This window comes from Delphinus delphis, chromosome 20 (assembly GCF_949987515.2).
Source record: "Delphinus delphis chromosome 20, mDelDel1.2, whole genome shotgun sequence".
Taxonomy (NCBI): Eukaryota; Metazoa; Chordata; class Mammalia; order Artiodactyla; family Delphinidae; genus Delphinus; species Delphinus delphis.
Genome location: NC_082702.1, coordinates 55,052,907 through 55,073,351, shown reverse-complemented (window position 1 = coordinate 55,073,351; position 20,445 = coordinate 55,052,907). Strand labels below are relative to the sequence as shown.

General features: G+C 49.8%; 1 protein-coding gene across 1 annotated transcript in view; it reads left to right on the top strand.

Moving 5' to 3' along the window:
* COTL1 (coactosin like F-actin binding protein 1) overlaps positions 1-6,426 on the top strand; it is a 43,916-nt gene extending 37,490 nt beyond the window's left edge. Inside the window, exon 4 of the mRNA XM_059999039.1 lies at positions 5,176-6,426. Coding sequence (XP_059855022.1) covers positions 5,176-5,286 — 111 coding nt within the window. The 3' untranslated portion in view covers positions 5,287-6,426. The remainder of the gene's footprint in view (positions 1-5,175) is intronic.
* Positions 6,427-20,445: the final 14,019 nt, after the last annotated feature.

The window sequence follows — 20,445 nt, the reverse complement described above, 5'->3', positions numbered from 1 at the left end:
CCTGGGATGTAGGTCCTCTTATTGTCCCGGCTTGGAGATGAGGAGACAAGCTCGGGGCAGGTAAGTTTCTGGGGAGGGTCAGGCTGCCGGAGATGCGTATGGACAGCTGTCCCTATTTGTATTTGGCACAAACTACTCCTAGCACGTTTTAGGACTGAAGCTGGGCTTTAAACCCAGGCAATTGGGAGCCATTTAAAAATGAAGTGATTTAAAACCAAGGATAGGAAAATACTTACACACTTTTAAAACCAGCCTTGCAAATAGATTGTTGACTATGTACAGAGCCCCAGTTCCTAACCCCAGTCCTTGCCTAGAATTGCCCTCCTTGGAAGCAGACCAATGTCCATCTTATATCTTTGAAGCATGAACTTAAATGCACTTGAGAAAAGTCACAGGGACAGAATGTATCCTGAACTTGACTGGTGTGTTTCCAAACCATCTTGGGGTCCTTTTTAGCTGGATGAGGCCTCTTCCTTTGAGAAGTCCTGCACTGGCAGAAAAGGGAGAGACCCTGTCTGGAGGCTCTCAGCCAGGGACACCGAGTTCCCAGACATGAAGATTTTTCTAGAACCACAGGTGACAGTGCCCCCAGACTGGCATATTTTGCTTTGAAGTCTCTGGCATGTGGCTTTGGTAGCCTTGAGGGTATGACGGATGCTTACGTGGGTGGGACAGACAGGCTGGAGCAGCCTCCCGGGGAGCATGCGGAGGAGTGAGGACCTGCCCCCAGGGCCCCGAGGGGAGGCTGCTGTGCGCCCTGGGATGAATTGTTTCCCCCCTCTGGGTCTCCTACTTCTTCTCTATCAAATAAGGGGGTGAATGTCAGGGTTTCAAAGGCTCTTTCAGCTCAATGTCCCCTGCCCCCCCACCTGTTTTTGTTAACCAAGGTATAATGTACATAGGGGAAAAAGCACGAATCTTAGATGTACAGCTTGATAATTTTTTTTTTTTTTTTTTTGCGGTACGCGGGCCTCTCACTGTTGTGGCCTCTCCTGTTGCGGAGCACAGGCTCGGGACGCGCAGGCTCAGCGGCCATGGCTCACGGGCCCAGCCGCTCCGCGGCATGTGGGATCTTCCCGGACCGGGGCACGAACCCGTGTCCCCTGCATCGGCAGGCGGACTCTCAACCACTGCGCCACCAGGGAAGCCCCCAGCTTGATAAATTTTTGAATTTAAAAATTTTGAATTTTTGTACGTACCCATGAAACTACTACCCAGATCAAGTCGGAACATTTCACACTCTCCCTGTGCCGTCCCCAAAGGCTCCCCCTCCCGCACTCAGATCGGCTCCAATATTTTATGGTTAATGATTCTCCTTGACTGAGCACATTATTCTCTCAGGTTCTTTCCTGTTCTATCTAGACCTGGGCTGCCACCAGCCACGTGTGGCTGCAGAGCACGTGAAGTCTGGCTTGTCATACTGCTGTGTGCCGTGCGTATGAGCAAAGTACACACTGGCTTTCCAAGATTTAATATGGAGCGCAAACTGTAGACGTTTCACTGATGGGTTTATATATTGATTACCTGTTACGATGGCAATATTTTGGGTATAGAGTTAGATCAAATACTATTACAATGAATGTCACCTGTTACTTTTTTTCAGTGTGGCTACTAGAAAATTTAAAATTCCCTACGTATTAGCATTGCTCTGGGCCCTGCCGGTCTCCTTTCTGGAGAAAGGACTTGCCCCCCCTCATCTTGCAGCCCTCGTGTGGCCTGCCTCTGCCCCAGGAGGTGTTGCCTGGAGGATGCCAGTGACAGTGGCTGAGAGCAGAGGTGTGAGCGTGGCGGGGAGGTGGCCCAGCTTTGTGCAGTTGTGTTCTTTGTGGTTTTCAGCGCAGGCAAGTCCATGCAGGTCCCAGGTGTTGCTCCCACATCAAAGTCTGGCTGTGCACAGAGCTGTTTTCGCTCTGTTTCTGCCTCTTTTGGAAAACTCACACTTAAGCCCACTCCACAGAGGTGGTGGCATCTCCCTTGCCACGTCGAAGGCCTGCTCTGTGAGAACCCTGGCAGGAACAGAGGTGGAGGAGTGTACAGTCATTTTGAGTTGGGTTCAGACTGACTCAGACCTTTGCGGGACTTTTTGCAGAGTCCACACCCTGAGGGGAAGCATCGGCTCCCCTTTGAAGCCTCTGACCCCCCAGCATCCTGTGGTGGAGGAGGCCCACCAGGCCTGCTGGGACCACATCCACGTGGCCGGCCCCCTCCTGCCTGCCCTCTGGAGGGCAGGGGCTGGTTCCTATAGTGGGGATGGGTGACGTTGCTTTTCTCTGTACTTTTGTTTGAAAGAATTATTTTTTGGCAAATCTTTTGGTTTTAAACGTCTCAGATTCTCAGGTATATAGGGTTTGGGGCTGCTTTTCTTTGCACTTTGAGACATAGCTATTTTTTTAAGGTAATTTTTTTCATTTACATTTATTGTTATGTTTCACTGGGTTCTGCTATCCCGGTTTGCTCCTGCTGGCTATGATTCGACTTCCCATATACCTGTGGGTTGAAGGCAAATTGTGCTCTATGTGCACTTTCATTGTGGATTTCTGAGATCTTATCAAACTTCTTTTAATCTAGGTTGTCTAATGGCTAACAGACACAAGCGTGAGTGTTCTTGTTTCTCTAGATTGCCATATATAGCTACCACAGGGCAGAGGAACTTTGGACTTCCTTCTATAGGTGTCTTGAGCTGTGGGCTTCCTCCTTCTGGTCTGCTCTTCGCCCCTCCCCCTGCCGCTGGGGCTCAGCTTGAGAAACACATTACTGCTGGGTTCCCCTTTCTGGCTCTGCCATTCTGCTGTGTTCAGTGGTGTGCTGATGACTTATACAGACGCTTAGCAGCACAGCATGGCAGGCTGGGGGTAGAAAGGGTTGAAAGGATGTTTGGTCATCTGGGCTAGTTACACAATCTCTCCAAGCCCGGCCTGTGGATCTTATCTTTAAAAAAAAAGCTAATATACTGAGGGAGGATTAAGTGAGAAAGTGTGTGAGCCTGCACCTGGTACATAATAGGTACCTGATAAATATTAACCTCCCATTTCCTCCTTCCTGTTAGTATTCTTGGTGGTTTGGCATGGCGAACGTTTCGTCTTAATATTGTAAAACTTGATCTTGGGAGTGCTCCTGGTTTAGTCATTCTCCTTTTTTTCCTTTCTCTTGTTTTTTAAAAAATTGAGGTGAAAAAAAAATTGAGGTGAAATTCACATAACATAAAATTCGCCACCATTTAAAAATACACAACTCAGTGGCGTTTAGTACCCCACAAATGTTGTGCAGACACCACCTCTATCTAACTCCAAAATATTTTCATCACTCCTAAAGGGGATGGTGACACTTTTAAGAAGTCCAGCTTTAGAGTCGGCTGTACCTACTAGCTGTGTGACTTTGGGCAGGTGTCATAATCTCCGGCCTTTGTTTTCTCATCTTCACAATGGAAATAATATTGATCGTTTTATAGGATTTTTAAAAAAACAGCTTGATTGAGGTATAACTTACATACCACAAAATTAACTCATCCTAAGTCTACAATTCAGTGATTTTTTTAAAGTGAATTTACAGAGTTGTGCAGCTCTCTCCGCAATCCACTTTCAGCACATTTCCATTATTTTCTGTTGCGATCTCTAGCTCCTAGAAACCATGAATCTACTTTCTGTCTCTCTGGATTTGCCTTTTCTGGACATTTCATATAAATGGAATCATACAATATGTGGTCTTTCGTGTCCGGTTTCTCTCACTGAGCATAATGGTTTTGAGGTTCATCCCTGTTGTAACCTGTGTCACTACCTCATTCCTTTTCATGACTGAATAATATTCCATTGTATGGATACACCATGTTTTGTTTACCCATTCATGTCTCGATGGGCATTTGGGTTGCTTCTACTTTTTGGTTGTTATGAATAATGTTGCCATGAATGTTTGTGTTTGCAAGTGTTTGTGTGGACATATGCTTTCACTTCTCTTGGGTACCTATCTAGGAATCCCGTACTAAAGGTTTTAAGAATTAAGTTTGCTAATGTGTGGCAGTGTCCGGTACCCACAGGTGCTTTGTAAATAGTGGTAATTGTTTACATTATTTCCTTGTGGACTCTTTTTGAATGGGGATGATTTCTGACCTTCAGACTTGTTATTCATATTTTGGTAAATTTCTCTGTATTTTTACCTGTCACCATCCTGCAATGTTCCTTGTTTATGGAAGTCTTATGATGCGTGTATTAAAATAACTCTAGATTCTTCATGCTTCAGGGTTACCTGCTAAGCCAGATCACCTGTGTCACTCATTCATGCCACGGGCGTTTATAAGAGCCTCACGTGTGCCAGGCCTGTGGGGTTTTATGGTTGAAATGTGTACCCTAAGAGGGCACAGTGACTGCCTCCATTTGCTCTCATTGTAGCCCCATCGCACGGCATGGTTTTTCTTGAATGTATGGAGACAGACTCCCTGCCTTCCAGTAGCTGAGTGTGGCTGAAGAGCCCAGTACATCCTTTAGTGCCTTCAGTGTCTGGGCTGATCACTCAGGCCTGGGACCAGAGGCCCTGCATCACTATGACAGGGGAGCTTGAAGCTACCTTGTACCAGCTGGTGACATCCAGTCATGTATCTCTTCCCAGCCCCACGTACTGGTCCCCTGTTGATAGCTTGTAATCAGATATCATGTGAATATATACACCATGGAAACGCGTAAAAGCTACAAATCACCCCGCCACCACCCCTCTTTTGAGAGAGCCTGGTATTAAACATTTACCAGCTGACCTGCCTACCTTTCCAATCTCCTCTTCTATTGAGAAGATGGGTTTTCACAGATGAGGAAACTGAGGCACAGAGAGTTGAAAGAACTTGCCCAAGGCCACACAGCCGGAGAACAACAGAGCCAGAATCCGAACCCAGACCTGACCTTGGCCCATCCCCTTGGTCCTGGAGCTGCACAGTCTCTCGACTTTACCCATTTCCTGATCTCTGGTCACGTTATTTTTGGGTTTGTTTTTTCTTCCCCTGCCAAACCATTCTGCCACCAGATTTTCATTTTGATCACTTCTTAGCGTTTTAGGTGCCAAGACTTCCTGGTGTGTTGCCTGAGCCATGCTCAGATCCCGTCCCCTCTTTTTTTATATATTTTTATTTTTATTTATTTTTTTCCCGTCCCCTCCTTTTTAACGGGAACTCTGTGTTCTATTTTGTTCCGGCAGAATTTCGCCAAAGAGTTTGTGATCAGCGACCGGAGGGAGCTGGAGGACGATTTCATCAGGAACGAGCTCAAGAAGGCGGGCGGAGCCAACTACGACGCCCAGACGGAGTAGCCCCCGCGCCCCGCCCCTTGCCAAAGTCATCTGCCTGCTCCCCGGGCGAGGGGCCCACGGCCTCAGCCACCAGCCCGCCAGGGAGAGGAGACGCCATGAGAGGCAGCGCCCAGCACCCCGTCCGAAACCCAGCTCCCCTCCCCGCTTCCCTTGTGCACCTGCCGCGTCCTAGCCCACGAAGCTCATGGAACATCTTTCTTTTCTCTTTTTTTCTTTCTTTCCCCCCTTTCTTGTTCTAAAGAAAAATCATGTTGATGCCGAGGGCACACACATCATCAGATCAGAGGTGCCTCCCCTGGTGACCCTCTCCTGGTATTTCACTGACGGCACAGGTAGCCTGCCCGGCCTCACCCACCAACCTCGTGTTGCTTGTGGCGCCCGGGCCATGGCTGCTATCCTGGTTTTCCTCGGCGCCTGCCTGCTTCCCGCTGAGGAGGCAGCTGTGCCCTCGACGGCGGCCTCCACAAGCACACACATGTCCCGCTGGCCAGGCTCACACGCCCCGAGAGTCGCTCCAGAGTCCCCACCCCCCCATCCCAAGTTGCCTAAGCTCCAGGCTCCATCAGAGATGTGCAGGGCTGACTCAGACCGAAAGAGAAGAGAGAAATTTTGCCTTAAAAGTTGCCTGGCTTTGCCACCGGTCTGAAGTGGCCTCTTTCCCACCCTCTTGATCAAAATGTCACGATGGTGTGGAGTGGGGACAAAGGTCTAAGTCCAGATTCAACAGGAGGAGCTCTTCAGGGTTCACTTCCCAGGCTCCCCAAGTGGTGAGGGCATTAGGGAGAGAGGCCCGGGGTGCGGGATGGGAATTGAGGTCCAGTCGGTCCTCTGCCCGACGGCAAGGACAGCAGGGGACAGAGCATGTACAGCAGGAGCCCCGGCCTCTCGGGACCAGAAAGTAGGTGGTTTTAATCCTTGGTAGCACCACACCGGCAAAAGGGTTTTCTTTTTTTCAGAGAAAGATGAGATTGGCTTGGTTCTTCGTGAGCACGTTTGGTAGCATTCTTTTTCTCTTTTCCTTGTTCATTTCGTTGGGGGAAGTCTGTGCTGTGTTGGGGTCGTGAAGAGCATCTGCACTCAAAACGGTTTACAGAAATAAATGGGTTTTTTGTTTTTCAAAAAACAAGGCTGTCTGATTGGTCTTATGAAGCTTCTCACTTTACTGGAAAAACAAAGGCGGTTGTCGTATTCAGATGGAATCGGCATTCACAGAGCCATTAGGGGCTGGCGTATTCTCATTCCGTAGCTTGTTTAAGCTTTAGCAATAACCGTCAGAAATAGGTGCTGTTTGGGACTTCCCTGGCAGTCCAGCGGTTAAGACTCCGAGCTCCCAATGCAGGGGGCAAGGTTCGATCGCTGGTCGGGGAACTAAGATCCCACAAGCCTCACAGCGTGGCAAAAAAAAAAAGAAAGAAAGAAAGAAAAAAAGATAGAAATAGGTGCTGTTGGCATCCCCATTTTATGGAAAGTGAGGCTCAGAGAGTCTCAGTGATTCACCTGAGGCCATCCAGCTGAAAGGTGGCAGAGCTGGGATTCGAACCTGGGTTTCCCAGTGGCCCTGGTCCTGTAGCTCGTGAGGGGAGTGGAGAGGCCCTGGATTGGAGATAGAGAGGAGATGGCAGGATTGTGATGTGTCTTGTGTGGTCAGAAGCCTCCTCTCTGTGTGTTCAGGAAAAGCTGGGAGAAAGCGTCCTCCTCAGCTGGGCTGTGACTTCCTTTATGAGGTTGTCCTAGAGCTTCAGCACGGGATTTCCAGCATGCTAGCCCCAGTGGGAGTGCAGAATGAGGCCAGAGGAGTTTCAGATGCACAACCGGCTTTGGAGGAGCTGACAGTGGGGAGGGGAGGGTGCGGGGAGAGGGCAGAAACCGAAATCAGAGCAGGAAGGAATCCTGCAAGATGTGGGCAAGATTGGAGGTCGCCCAAGGCCCATCCCCAGCCATGCCCCTCTGCTCACGGCTGTGTGGCTTTGGGCAAGTTGGCTAACCTTCCTGGGCCTCAGTTCTCTCATCCGCGAAATCCTTAAGGAACGGCGAGGATTTTGAGGGTATCCAGCAGGGCTCAGTCCTCATCCCATCCGGCCTGCCGCTAGGTCTTGATAGCTCGGGGTGCCCCAGTTTTTCCCTAAACCTAGAGCAGAGAGAGTCAAAGTAGGTCTCTGGCTTCCTGGCCTACGGGCTTTTAGCTCTGGTCAGAGAACTTGGGATAATTACACATGTAGATAAACCCCTTTGGGAAGAAAAGCCAGGTTCTGTGAGAGTAAATCACAAAGGGACTGGGCCTGGTTGGGGGCCAGGGAGGGCTTCCCTGAGGAGGTGACACCCGAGGACTAAAGGAGAGGAGGGAAGCAGGCAAAAGCTCCGTGGGGATGTTTGCCCAGGGGAAGAGCAAAGAGGATGGAGCTGGGTTTGTGTGTCAAGGAGCTTGGTTTTAATTGAAAGCTGAAGTTCAGGCCTTCAGCTGGGATTTCAGAGGGTGCCTGATGGGATCTCGAGGTCTTCAGGGGCAGAGAGACTTTGCCTTTAGCTCATTATCCCCTGTAAGTAGCATCCAGCAGGTGTCTGGTCACGTTGCCTGGAGCTGCCTCCACCTGCTCCCGACACTGCCCAGGGCCTGGACGCCCTGGATTGACCTCCATCAGGGCCTGGCAGGGGTTGGGGTGGAGCTCTGGGTACTCAAACCTCCTTGCTCACAGATGCTCTGAATTACTTGATGCACTAGGCATTCAGCAGCCGTTCCAGGTTATCCCAAACTGAAGGGTGTAAAGCAACCACCATGTTTTGCCCTTGATTTTGTAGGACCAGAATTTAGGAAGGGCTCAGCTGGGCAATTCTTACTAGCGGGGTCTCTCCTTTGGCTGCGGTCAGATTGACTGGGCCTGATGCCCAGGCTGAACGTGGCCGGCCGCTGATGCTGGGCTGTGAATCAGAGCGCTCAGCTTGTCCTGCCACTGTGCTATCAGCCTGTGGCCTTTTTTTTTTTTTAATGTATTTGATTGACGTATAGTAGATTTACAATGTTGTGTTAATTTCTACTGTACAGCAAAGTGATTCGGTCATACGTATACATACATTCTTTTTCATATTCTTTCCCATTATGGTTTATCACAGGATATTGAATATAGTTCCCTGTGCTCTACAATAGGACCTTGTTGTGTGTCCATTCTCTATATAATAGTTTGCATCTGCTAAACCCAAACTCCCACTCCATCCCTACCCCCCCACCCCCTCCCCCTCCCCCTTGACAACCACCGGTCTGTGGTCTGTTCTGTCCGTGTGCGACTGTTTCTGTTTCATAGATAAGTTCATTTGTGTCATATATTAGATTCCACATATAAGTGATATCATATGGTATTTGTCTTTCTTTGTCTGACTTATTTCACTTAGTATGATCATCTCTAGATCCATCCACGTTGCTGCAAATGGCATTATTTCATGCTTTTTATGGCTGAGGAGTATTCCATTGTACATATGGACCACATCTTCTTTAAGGGCTGTGGGCTTACACGGTGGCCGGCCTCCCCCAGAATGAGCATCCCAGAAGACCAGGACGAGACTGCATGGCCTTTTCTGACCAACTCTCCAGAGTTACATGGCAGCATTTCCCCTGGACTCTCCTGGGGGAAGCAGTCATGAGCCCCTCCACATTCAAGGGGAGGGGACACTGACCCCGCCTCTCAGTAGGAGGAGTGCCAAGACCTGTGACCTTTTTAAAGCACCACGCCTGGGGACTTTCCTGGTGGTCCAGTGGTTAAGATTCTGCGCTTCCACTGCAGGGGGCCTGGGATGGATCCCTAGTCAGGGAACTAAGATCCCGCATGCCCTGCGGCCAAAAATAGTAACAATAAAAAAATATATATATATATATAAAATCAAGTACCACACCTGTGACCAGGCACTGTTTGGGGCATGGGGTGACCCAGGCTCAGGGGACTTGCCCAGGGGTCCGTGTGGGGCAGAGGAGATCTACATGGAAACCAGCCAATAACTGTAGGGGCGGGGCTGGGGTGGAGGGGCTGATTGATTCCCCCGGGGGAGGCCCCGCCTCCCCATGGACGTTTACTCTCTGGGGGGCCATCTGAGGCTGGGAAGGGGGGCTCAGCCCCAGCTGCTGTCCTGGTGAGGGTGGGTTGTCCTCATCTCCCTGCTGCTTCCTGTTCCCCGCATCTTAGTGACTCACAGAAGAGAGGTGAAAACGAGAACCTAAAAAGGTCGGCTGTGAGGAAGTGACTCGTTAAGAGACAGGAGGCAGCTCTGCACTCAGGTCGAGTCAGGTCGGTGGCCGGCCAGGTGGGCCGCACCTCAGTTTCCTTCTCCTAATGGCTTTTCTTGCCGGTCAGAAAAGCTCTTCCTGAAATTAGCAGAGAATTTTGCTCCCCACCTGCAGCTCCATCCCGGCCCTAGGCTAACCGCCCCCCACCCGCAGGAGCACCTCACTGCCCTGTGATCAAGTTTAAACTTCCCAATGGGATGGCGCTGGGCAGGGGCCCTGTTTGTCTCTCTGCTCAGGACTCTGTCCACTTCCTCCTTGGACCCCCGATCCGGCATCCTTCCTTCCTTCACTTTCGTGAAGGCTACGTTCCCTCCCCCTAGAGAGAGACTGGTTCCTGCTCTGACCTGCTTCTTCAAGAAGGTTCCCCACGCCCTGTGTGGTCGGTTGGATGGTGGTCCCACAAAGATACACCTGTGCCTGGACCTTATTTGGAACTAGGGTCGTTGTAGATATAATTAGTTAAGGATCTTCAGGTGAGACCATCCTAGATTTAGGGCGGGCCTTGAATCCAATGACAGGTGTCCCTTATAAGAGAAAGCAGAGGGAAGCTTGAGACAGACATAGGGGAGGAGCCTGTTTGAAGACAGAGGCAGAGACTGGAGCAAGGCGGCCACAAGCCAAGGGCGCCCGGAGCCCCCAGGAGCCGGAAGAGGCAGGAGGGACCCCCTGACCCCGCAGAGCTTCTAACATCTGGAGGGAGCCTGGGTCTACCCACACCTTGATTTCAGACTTCCGGCCTCCAGAACGGTGAGAGGATAAATTTCTACTGTTTTAAGCCCTCAGTTGTGGTCCTTCGTTACAGGAGAGTCAGGAAACTTCCCTCTTTCATTTACTAACTGTGAACCTCTCAAGGGCAGGGACCATGTCTCCAGGGCCTTACGCAGTAAACAGTCCATGAGTGGGGCTCCCCTGGAGCAGGTGTGGCCTGAACTGGGAGCACGTGGGGCTCTGCACCCCTCTCCGAGCTCCACACAGAACCCAAACCTGCCTAGATCGGGGTCAGACTTGGTCGGTGCTCAACCAGGCCGAGGCCCCAGGGGCTTCCCGGCTTCCTTCCCCCGGGAGCTGGCTCTGCCCGAGGGCCGGTACGTACCTCACGTACCTGTCTACCTGTCCACTTGTCTCATGCACCTGTCCGGCTTCTCCACCTCTGGGGGCTCAAAGCCATTATCCTGATTGCTTCTCCCTTATCATTGTCTCTGGAAAATCCTTAAGATACCTTTAGGGAGGTTGCTGCAGAGGCTGGAGTGTGCCCCAGGGCTGGGGTGACTGGGGTACCTTGGTTTCCTCTGGGTGGGGCAGGAGGGGGCAGATTGGCCCCGAGGCCACGAGCCACGCCATTGAGTCTGGGGCTCTGGGGAGGACTCGGCCTGTGGAACCTTGCAGGTCCCCTCGGGATCCACCCTGTTCTGTCTGCCTGTGCCTGGGATCTGGAGCGGGGAGCCCATCACCATCCCTGGTTTGGGGGAGCTGCCCTGCAGCTGGGGAATAAGGGAGAAAAGAAGCCCCTTTGAACTGAGGGCCAACAGACTGCCACGGGTTATTTCTGGTAAAGCCAAGAGAAGTAGCTCAGACATCAACATGCCCTGGCCATATCCCCAGCAGGGCTCTGTCTGATGTCACTAGCAAGGAGGACATGCAGAGCCATGGATGGTGTGCATGGGCAAGACAAACTAGTTCTTCTGATAAGTCCCAAAGCATAAAGGTGGGTGTAAAAAAGTTGTAAAGGGCAACTTGCAAAACGATGAGGGTAGAGGATGGTAACACCAGAGCTAAATTTTCAGACAAAATAACGTGACCTATTGGTTGTGCATATATACTCACGAGCAAAAATACATCACATGCCCTGAGGGGTGGGTCGTGGGGAGGGAGAGCAGGAGGCAAAGGGAGGGTCAGAGTGAGACTCCAGCTGTGTCTGCTTGGTTCATTTATTTGTAACAGAGCTGAAGGAAATCTATAAAATGGAAGCATCTGTGTCATGGGCAGGTGGGAATTTGTCAGATGATTTTCTGTTTTCCTGTCTGTTTGGGTTATGGAAGTTTCAAGAATTTTTAAAAACAAAAGAATTTGCGTAGCGTACCCAGCAACGGCAGGGAGGAATGACAGAGGGCTCACCTAGACAGGTGACTTTGTTTGAACTAGAACGGATGGAGGAGGCCGGGGAAGCAAAGGGAACAGCGGTGAGTGTTCTCACAGAGGCCCCGCCCAGAACAGACAGCCTGGCTGCTGCCCAACAGCGTGATTTTTTTTTTTTAATTGAAGTATAGCTGGTTTACAATGTTGTGTTAATTTCTGCTGTACAGCAAAGTGACTCAGTTTTACATATATATATTGATACATTCTTTTTCATCTTCTTTTCCATTATGGTTTCTCACAGGATACTGAATACAGTTCCCTGTGCTATACAGTGGGACCTTGTTGTTTATCCATTGTCTATATAATAGTTTGCATCTGCTAACGCCAAACTCCCAATCATCCCTCCCTGATCCTTCTCCCTCTTGGCAACCACAAGTCTGTTCTGAATGTCTGTGAGTCTGTTTCTGTTTCGTAGATAAGTTCATTGGTGTCATTTTAGATTCCACATATAAGTGATATCATATGATACGTGTCTTTCTGACTTAGTGTGATAATCTCTAGGTCCATCCATGTTGCCACAAATGGCATTATTTTCTTTTTTAAGGCTGAGTAATATTCCACTGTATATCTGTACCATATCTTTATTTATTTACCTGTGGATAGACATTTAACAAGACAGTTGTTTCCATGTCTTGGCTATCGTGAACAGTGCTGCTATGAACATAGGGGTGCATGACTCTTTTTGAATTATAGTTTTGTCTGGGTATATGCCCAGGAGTGGGATTGCTGGATCATATAGTAATTCTAGTTTGTTTTTTGAGGAACCTCCCTACTGTTCTCCATAGTGGCTGCACCAAGTTAAATTCCCACCAACAGTGCGGGAGGGTTCCCTTCTCTCCACACCCTCTCCAGCATTTATTTGTAGACTTTTTGATGATGGCCATTCTGATCGGTGTGAGGTGGTACCTCGTTGTAGTGCTCATTTGCATTTCTCTGATAATTAGTGATGTTGAGCATCTTTTCATGTGCCCCAACAGCACATGTTTTGAGTTAAAGATTCAAACTCCAACAGAAGTGCGGCTGGTTGCTGTTAAGAACAAATTGTTAGTCTGAAAGATCACGAGGAAGAAAGTCCCCAGATGCTCCCAGCGCCCTCCTCCAGGCTGCCTCCCTCAAGACCCGGGGCACAACAGCCCAGGCCCCCACGTCCTGTATCCCTGCACCGCGTCTCGTCAGCCTCGGCAGAAGCCTTCCACCGGGTGCTTGCTCCTTCTGGCTCTGCCTCCAGGGTCACACCTGGAGGGCAGGGGTATGGCTTATGCATCTGTCCAGTTCCTGGCACAGTGCCTGGCATACAGTAGGAACCCACTTAATACTCAGTAAATGGATACCACCTAAATGAGCTGGCACTACAAAGAGATGCCCGTGCTTCTCAAAGCATGTCCCCAGGCACCCACAGCAAAATCACCTGGCATATTCGCTAAGACGCAGATTCCTGGGCCCCAACCCAGACGCAGTGAGTCACTGTCTTTGGGGACCATCCCAGAATCTGCATTTTTAGCAAGTTTACCGAGTGATTCTTAGCTACCCTGAGAAGAAGGTCTTTTCAGGGGGTAGAGCCTAGTAACTCATTTTCCCTCTGGTTCTTGGTGTTTGTGGTCCAGGCACTGCATTAGCGTCACCTGGGAACGGGCGAAAGGCAGACTCTTCGAGCCCAGTCCCTGGCCTATTGAATCACAGACTCTGGGGGCGGGCTGGGGGGTTGTGCATTTAAAGACGCCCTCAGGCCGATGCTGGTGCACGTTTGAGTTTGGGAACCCCTGTTTCTGACCACAGCCCTACTTTCCACCCTTTTGCTACGTTTTTCATTGTATAAGTATTACTTGCCATCATAAAAGTATTTACAAAGCAGAGATAAAGAAGATAAAGATAGGGAATTCCCTGCTGGTCCAGTGGTTGGGACTCCGTGCCTCCAGTGCAGGCGGTGCAGGTTCGATCCCTGGTCGGGGAACTAAGATCCCACGTGATGCAAGGCACAGCCAAAAAAAAAGATAAAGAGAAAAATGATCTGATACTCTACCTCTCAGATAGAAGTCTCGTCCCAATTGGGGGTATATCTTTCCAGATTTTCTGAAGCAGCTTATACATTTTTATTTTCAAAAATGGAGGTTGTACTCTGTTCATGTTTTTGTAACTTGCTGTTTCTACTCATCAATATGTGGTGAACACTCTTTCAGGTCGGTGAATACTACTATAGTCATCACTTTTTATGACTTATACTGGATAGTTGGACAGTCATTAAATTAGCCCTACCTCTATGACTGCATGTTTAGAGAGTTGCACTTGGCAAGCTGGATAAGCCAGATTTGGCTCCTTGATGTGATGGGATTGCACATATATAGCTGCACAGTTTGCCCCGAACTTACATGAGACTAGTGACTCCAGAGTTGTGCAGTGTACGACCTGCACAACGGTACTCAGAAGCCCCACCTCAAATCTTGAATTGGCTGCCACTGTTTAAAAATGGAAAGATTTCACATAAAAACCCAGCTCTCAACTTCTGACAAATCCAAAGATCTAGTAACACTGGGATTACATTCCAGCAGAGCCAGGAGAGCCTGGGACTGAGACAGCTGCTCTTACAGATGCGGGTGTGTGTGCACTCCCCAGGGCCCTGCAGTCTTCACCTCTCTGGTTAAACCCCTGGCCATCCTTTTCCACGAACTCCTTTATGTCAGCGGTCTGATCCTACAAGCATTTGAATTTGCCACTCCTGGCTGACACTTTCAAATATTTATTGAATGAATGAATGAATCACTTTTCAAAGCCACAATAGCCTAGAGACAGAAGATGCTTCTGTTATTTCATTTAAATAACCCAGATGGGGAGTTGCTATAGCAACTCGGGGACCGAATTGTAGATTGCTTCAGGGATGATCACAGCATCCTTCAAGAAACAGTATCCCTCCCTCCCCCAGACCCCGACCCGGTGGGGGTTACTTCCAGCGTGGCTATAGATACAGTGGCTGTTTAATGGGGAGAAGTAGGTGTGCTTTTAGAACAGAATGTTAGCTCTGAAAGGAGCAGAGGTACCATTTAGTCCTGTAGATTCCAGCTCCTCCCCCACAAAGGATTCCTTTCATTATTTACCTCCCCCTGCATCCCATATTTTAGAACAGTTGTCTTCCAAACAAACTGCATTTAGGAAGCACAGACTTGTTTTCTTATTTAAAAAGAAAATCAAAGATGAATTGTGGTAGCCCATGTTATATTGTGGTTAAGAAAACGGGTTCTAATCCTGACTCTGCTATTCACTTGCTGTGTGACCTTGGGCGAGTAATAAAACCCCTCTGAGCCTCAGTTTCGTTAGCTTTTTGTGTGTGTGTGTGTGGTACGCGGGCCTCTCACTGTTGTGGCCTCTCCCGTTGCGGAGCACAGGCTCCGGACGCGCAGGCTCAGCGGCCATGGCTCACGGGCCCAGCCGCTCCGCGGCACGTGGGATCTTCCCGGACCGGGGCACGAACCCGTGTCCCCTGCATCGGCAGGTGGACTCTCAACCACTGCGCCACCAGGGAAGCCCTCATTACCTTTTTAATAATAACAACAGTCCCCATCTTATAAGGTTGTGGCACAATATCTGATACGTGGTAAGGCATGGAACACTCAGCGCAGTGCTTGGCTAATAATGACAACCACTCGATACAGAATGGCCATTGAAATTTTGATATCAACAGTAATCACGGGGGCCACCCAAGGCTCTCCATGCCACCTTGTGAGTGTGTTGTTGGGCCTTGGAGTTGGACTCTGCCCTATCTCCCAGGCCCCCGTCAGGGTCGTTGAACTCGTGTCATGTATTGTGTCTCTTGGGTAATGACCCTGGGTACTCAGTGTTCATTCTAACTCCTTTGAAAAGTTAAAAACCAATTCCCCAAATTCTCTTGGAGCTCAGGTTCTGGGGATGAGTTTGGCTGTGCCAATCAAATGCGTTCACAGGAGGTCTGGAAGGTGGGAAGGAGATGAAGCTGTGTCTCTGTGGTCTGTTTTTTTCTTGGCCATCAAGGTCGTGGGGATGCTGGTGTCCAGTCTCCAGCTTTGGGGGTGTCTAGATGCAGGGCAGCAGTGGGGGCTCTCACCCCTGGACTGCAGCTCTGAGGATGTGTTCCTCACTCAACAGTCCCCTTGGCAGCTTTCTGATTCTCATTCCTCCTGATTGTGGCAGCTCCCCCGGTGGGTCAGTTCTGCAGCGTCTGGAGGTCATTACTGCAGCTGGGCCTGGGGCGGCTCCTCCAGCCAGCCCTCAGTTTTGTAAGCACCTAGTGCTTTGTACTAAACTGTTTTCTGCCGGAAATACTTAGAATTGTTTCTGCTTTCTGCATGGAGCCTGACTCAGGCCACCCCCCCCCCCGACCCTATACCCCATCCCTGCTGGCCTCCTGGTATGTGTGCCTGCCCTGCCCTTCCATCAGCAGCTGGGTCTGACTCTAAGCCTGACTCAGGTCTCAGGGGTTGCTGCTTACCTCCAGTGTAGACAACCTACTTCAGACTGCAGCCTGCCTGCCCGGAGGCACTTGGACCCCTCTCGAGTACATTGAACAGGGGTGTGGTGGTTCTGCGTTCTCACTACTCTGATTGCTGGGAGCTCTCGCTTAGCAATGAGTAAGTTCGAGAGTCACTAAGGAATATTTCAAAACTAAAAATAATGAGTCTGGCTTGAAAATTACTCCCAGCATCATCACATCATAAAAGCCCGCGGGGGTGGGGTGAGAGCCAGACCAGTTTTCCTTCATGTGCCTTAAAATGTAATGATTCAACTAGTGACTAAGTCATAGTTTTTTCTTTCTTTCTTTTTTTAAAAAATAAATTTATTTTTCTTTCTTTATTTCTGGCTGTGTTGGTTACTTTTGGCTGTGTTGGTTCTTTGTTGCTGCACGCAGGCTTTCTCTAGTTGTGGACAGTGCAGTGCGCAGGCTTCTCATTGCGGTGGCTTCTCTTGTTGCGGAGCAAGGGCTCTAGGTGCATGGGCTTCAGTTGTGGCTCGCGGGCTCTGGAGCACAGGCTCGGTAGTTGTGGCACACGGGCTTACTTGCTCTGCGGCATGTGGGATCATCCTGGACCAGGGCTCGAACCTGTGTCCCCTGCATTTGCGGGTGGATTCTTAACCACTGTACCACCAGGGAAGTCCCGATGAGCTTTTTCTTATTAATGTTTTAATCTTTCTAAACGACAAAAGTAATAGATACTCAGTGTAACTAATTCTAAATAATACAGAAGTATATAAAATAAAAAGTCTGGAAGAATACAGACCAAAGTATAAATGGCAAGTACCTCAATCATCTGTCTTCTTCCAGACTTTTCTTTGTACATGTACAAACACACACATGTACAGGCATGCATAGATAGAATTTTTTGATAAAATGAACTTATATATGTAAAATTGCACATATATGAGAAATCTTACATACATGTGGAGAGAGTATATATAGTTTTGCAATGTGCTGCTTTCACTTAACAGTGCATCAGGGAAGATGTTCCCCACCAGTGCATATAGATATCTTTCATTTTATTTAAATTCTCTTCAGTTTTTGAGGTCACAGAGGTACAACGGTTGACTGAGCTAGTCCCCTATTGATGGACACTGTGGCTGGCAGAATTCTATGATGACCCCCAGTGACCCCCCTTAAATATCTGCCTCCCCCTTGAGTGTGGGAGGAACTTACAAATATGATGGGGTGTCACTCCTGTGACTAGGATGTGTTCACGGCACTGCAGATTTTAAGAAAGGGAGGTTAAAAAAAAAGGGAGGTTATCCTCGGTGGGCCTGACCTAATCAGGTGAGCTCTCAAAAGGGATGTGTTCTTTCTGGTGGGGAGATTCCCCACTGTTGAGGGGTGGGGGTCACGTGGAAGGGCCTGAGAGAGGTCCCCAGGAGTGGAGAGCCGCTCCTGGCTGACAGTGAGCCAGAAAAGGGGCCCTCAGTTATAAAGCCACGGGGAAATGAATTCTGCCACCAACCCGAATATGCTTATAAGAGGACCGTGATGTGCCGGTGAGACCACAGCTTGCTGACATCTTTATTTCAGCCTTGATACCTTGAGCAGAAAACCCAGCCCAGTTGTGCCAGGACTTAAAACCTACAGAATCGGGAAATCCTAGGTGGGCAGGGGGTTAGAGGGGTCTCATTTTCAGTTGCCGAGTTGGGGGTAATGTGTTAACACAACAGAAAACGAATGTGGCGTTTAGGCTGTTTCCAGCTTTTATGTGTGTGTGTTTGTTTTTAATTAACACCTCTGTCTCGAACCTCTTGCACATGCATATTTATGTCACAGAGTTTCTAAAAGATTTTTGGGTGAAGCATTTAGATTATGCCATGAACGGGCAAACTGCCCTCCTGAAGCCCTGTGTCGATCGACACCCTGCCCCGTGTCCCCACACCCTCACCATCACTGGCTATTAGCCAACTTTTTTGTTATGGTAAAATGCACACAACATCTACCATTTTAACCATTTTATTTTTTTAAGCATTTTGTGAGAATTTATTTTTAATTTATTTATTTGGTTGCACCAGGTCTCAGTTGCGGCTTGCGGGCTCTTTAGTTGTGGCTCGCAGCTCCTTAGTTGCAGCACGTGGGCTCCTTAGTTGCGGCAGCCAGGCTCCTTAGTTGTAGCATGCATGTGGGCTCTAGTTGCCTGACCAGGGATCGAACCCGGGCCCCTTGCATTGGGAGTGTGGAGTCTCATCCACTGCGCCACCAGGGAAGTCCCATTTTAACCATTTTATTTTAAAATTTATTTATCTATTTTTAATTTTTGGCTGCGTTGGGTCTTCGTTGCTGTGCGCGGGCTTCTCATTGCGGTGGCTTCTCTTGCTGAGGAGCACGGGCTCTAGGCGCACGGGCTTCAGTAGTTGTGGCACGTGGGCTCTAGAGCGCAGGCTCAGTAGTTGTGGCTCACAGGCCTAGCTGCCCCGCGGCATGCGGGATCTTCCCAGACTGGGGCTCCAACCCGTGTACCCTGCATTGGCAGGCAGATTCTTAACCACTGAACCACCAGGGAAGCCCCCATTTTAACCATTTTAAAATGAAGGATCCATTGGCATTATATTCACAACACTGCAACCGTCACCACTACGTAGTTTCAGAACTTTCCATCACCCCGTAAGGACACCTCATACCCCTTAAACAGTTGCTCCCTATCTCCATCCCCATGCCCTGGCAGCCACTAATCTTTTCTCTATTTTTTTTTTTTTAAGATTTTTTGATGTGGAGCATTTTTAAAGTCTTTATTGAATTTGGTACAATATTGCTTTTGTTTTTTTATGTTTTAGTTTTTTGGCCATGAGTCATGTGGGATCTTAGCTCCCCTACCAGGGATCCAACCCAAGCCCCCTGCATTGGAAGGCGATGTCTTAACCACTGGACCATCAGGGAAGTTCCTTCTTTCTGTCTTATTGTTAACCTTTCTACTTTTTTGCCAACTGGATATGCAAATAGGGGTGTTTTTTTTTCAAACTGCTTTGACAGGAGGATAATGCACTGTCCTCCTTGAGCTCAGGCTTGTGTGTTTCAGTTGGGGCTCAACAAACAGCAAATGGACACATCCTCGCCCTCCGGTTCCTCCCTGCGTTCCGCATCTCTGTCGACCTCCATCTCGGCATCGACCACCTCCCAGATGGAGACCCTCATGAACCTCCTCCCTTACTTGTCCGAGGTCTGTTGATTCCAACTGGGAAAGCCTCCTGCCTCCCATCCTGCTCCCCGCCCCCTTCAGGCCCTCCTGTGGCCGGCAGGGGACAGGGGGCAGGGAAGGAGGCTGAGTGCCAGGGAGACAGCAGGGAGGGGTGGGGACTGCGGCCACGGGGCGAGGCCATGCCCTGGTAAAGAGAGCACCCTCACCCACACTATGGTGGCTGCGTGTTCCCAGATCTTCTGGTTTTCAAAAGAAGCCCCAGATCTGGATACTGAAATAAAAGGGATTGGCATGTTACTCAGAGAGCAAGTTCTCGGTGTTCCGGACAGCCCAGGGGGAAGCGGGGGCAGCGGGGGGAGGCCTAGAGCCACGTTTCCCCACAGGCGGCTCTCTTGCCAGAAGAAGGTGTGGGGACAGCAGTTCCCAGGTTGCCAGAGGCCTGAAAAGCCCCAGGCAGACGTCCCCAGCTAGTCTCCAGGCCCTGCTCCCTCCTGCTAGGCCCTTGAAAGATTCTGGAACGTTCTCTCCAGCTGCCCGTGTGACTATGGCCGTTTCCATAGCGCTGCCTAGCGTCTGCAGAGCAGCAGACCCGTGTGTGTCGCTTTCCGGGGCCAGGGCCGAGCACCCCACCCCGTGTGACAGGGAGATGTCCGGCGGGGGTGTGCGGTGGGTTTCTGAGCAGAGGCGGGGGGGCGGCTCTGACCTGCCCAGGCTGGTGAATTGTGCTGAGAAAGTGTTAGGAGCTGCGGCTGTTACTGGGCTGAAAGAAAGAAAACCTCAGCCCCAGGCCAGGCTTTGGGAGCTGGCCGGGGCCACAGCAGCCGTCAGGGAGCGGGACGGGGTGCTGGGCGTGAGGGCAGGGAAGGCTGCCTTTGACAAGCTCCAGGGACCTTAGGACCTGCCTCCTGCTTGCAAGTTTCTCTACAAGGCTCTTCTTGGGAGCTTCCTGCTGGTCTAGTGGTTAGGATTCGGCACCTTCACGGCCAGGCCCGAGTTCAATTCCTGGTCAGGGAACTGAGATCCCACAAGCCGTGTTGTGTGACAAAAAAAAAAAAAAAAGGCTGCTCTTGACAATAGCCATTAGGCCCCAAGGTCTGCTGTCACTTAAGATCTCAGGTTTCATTTCCA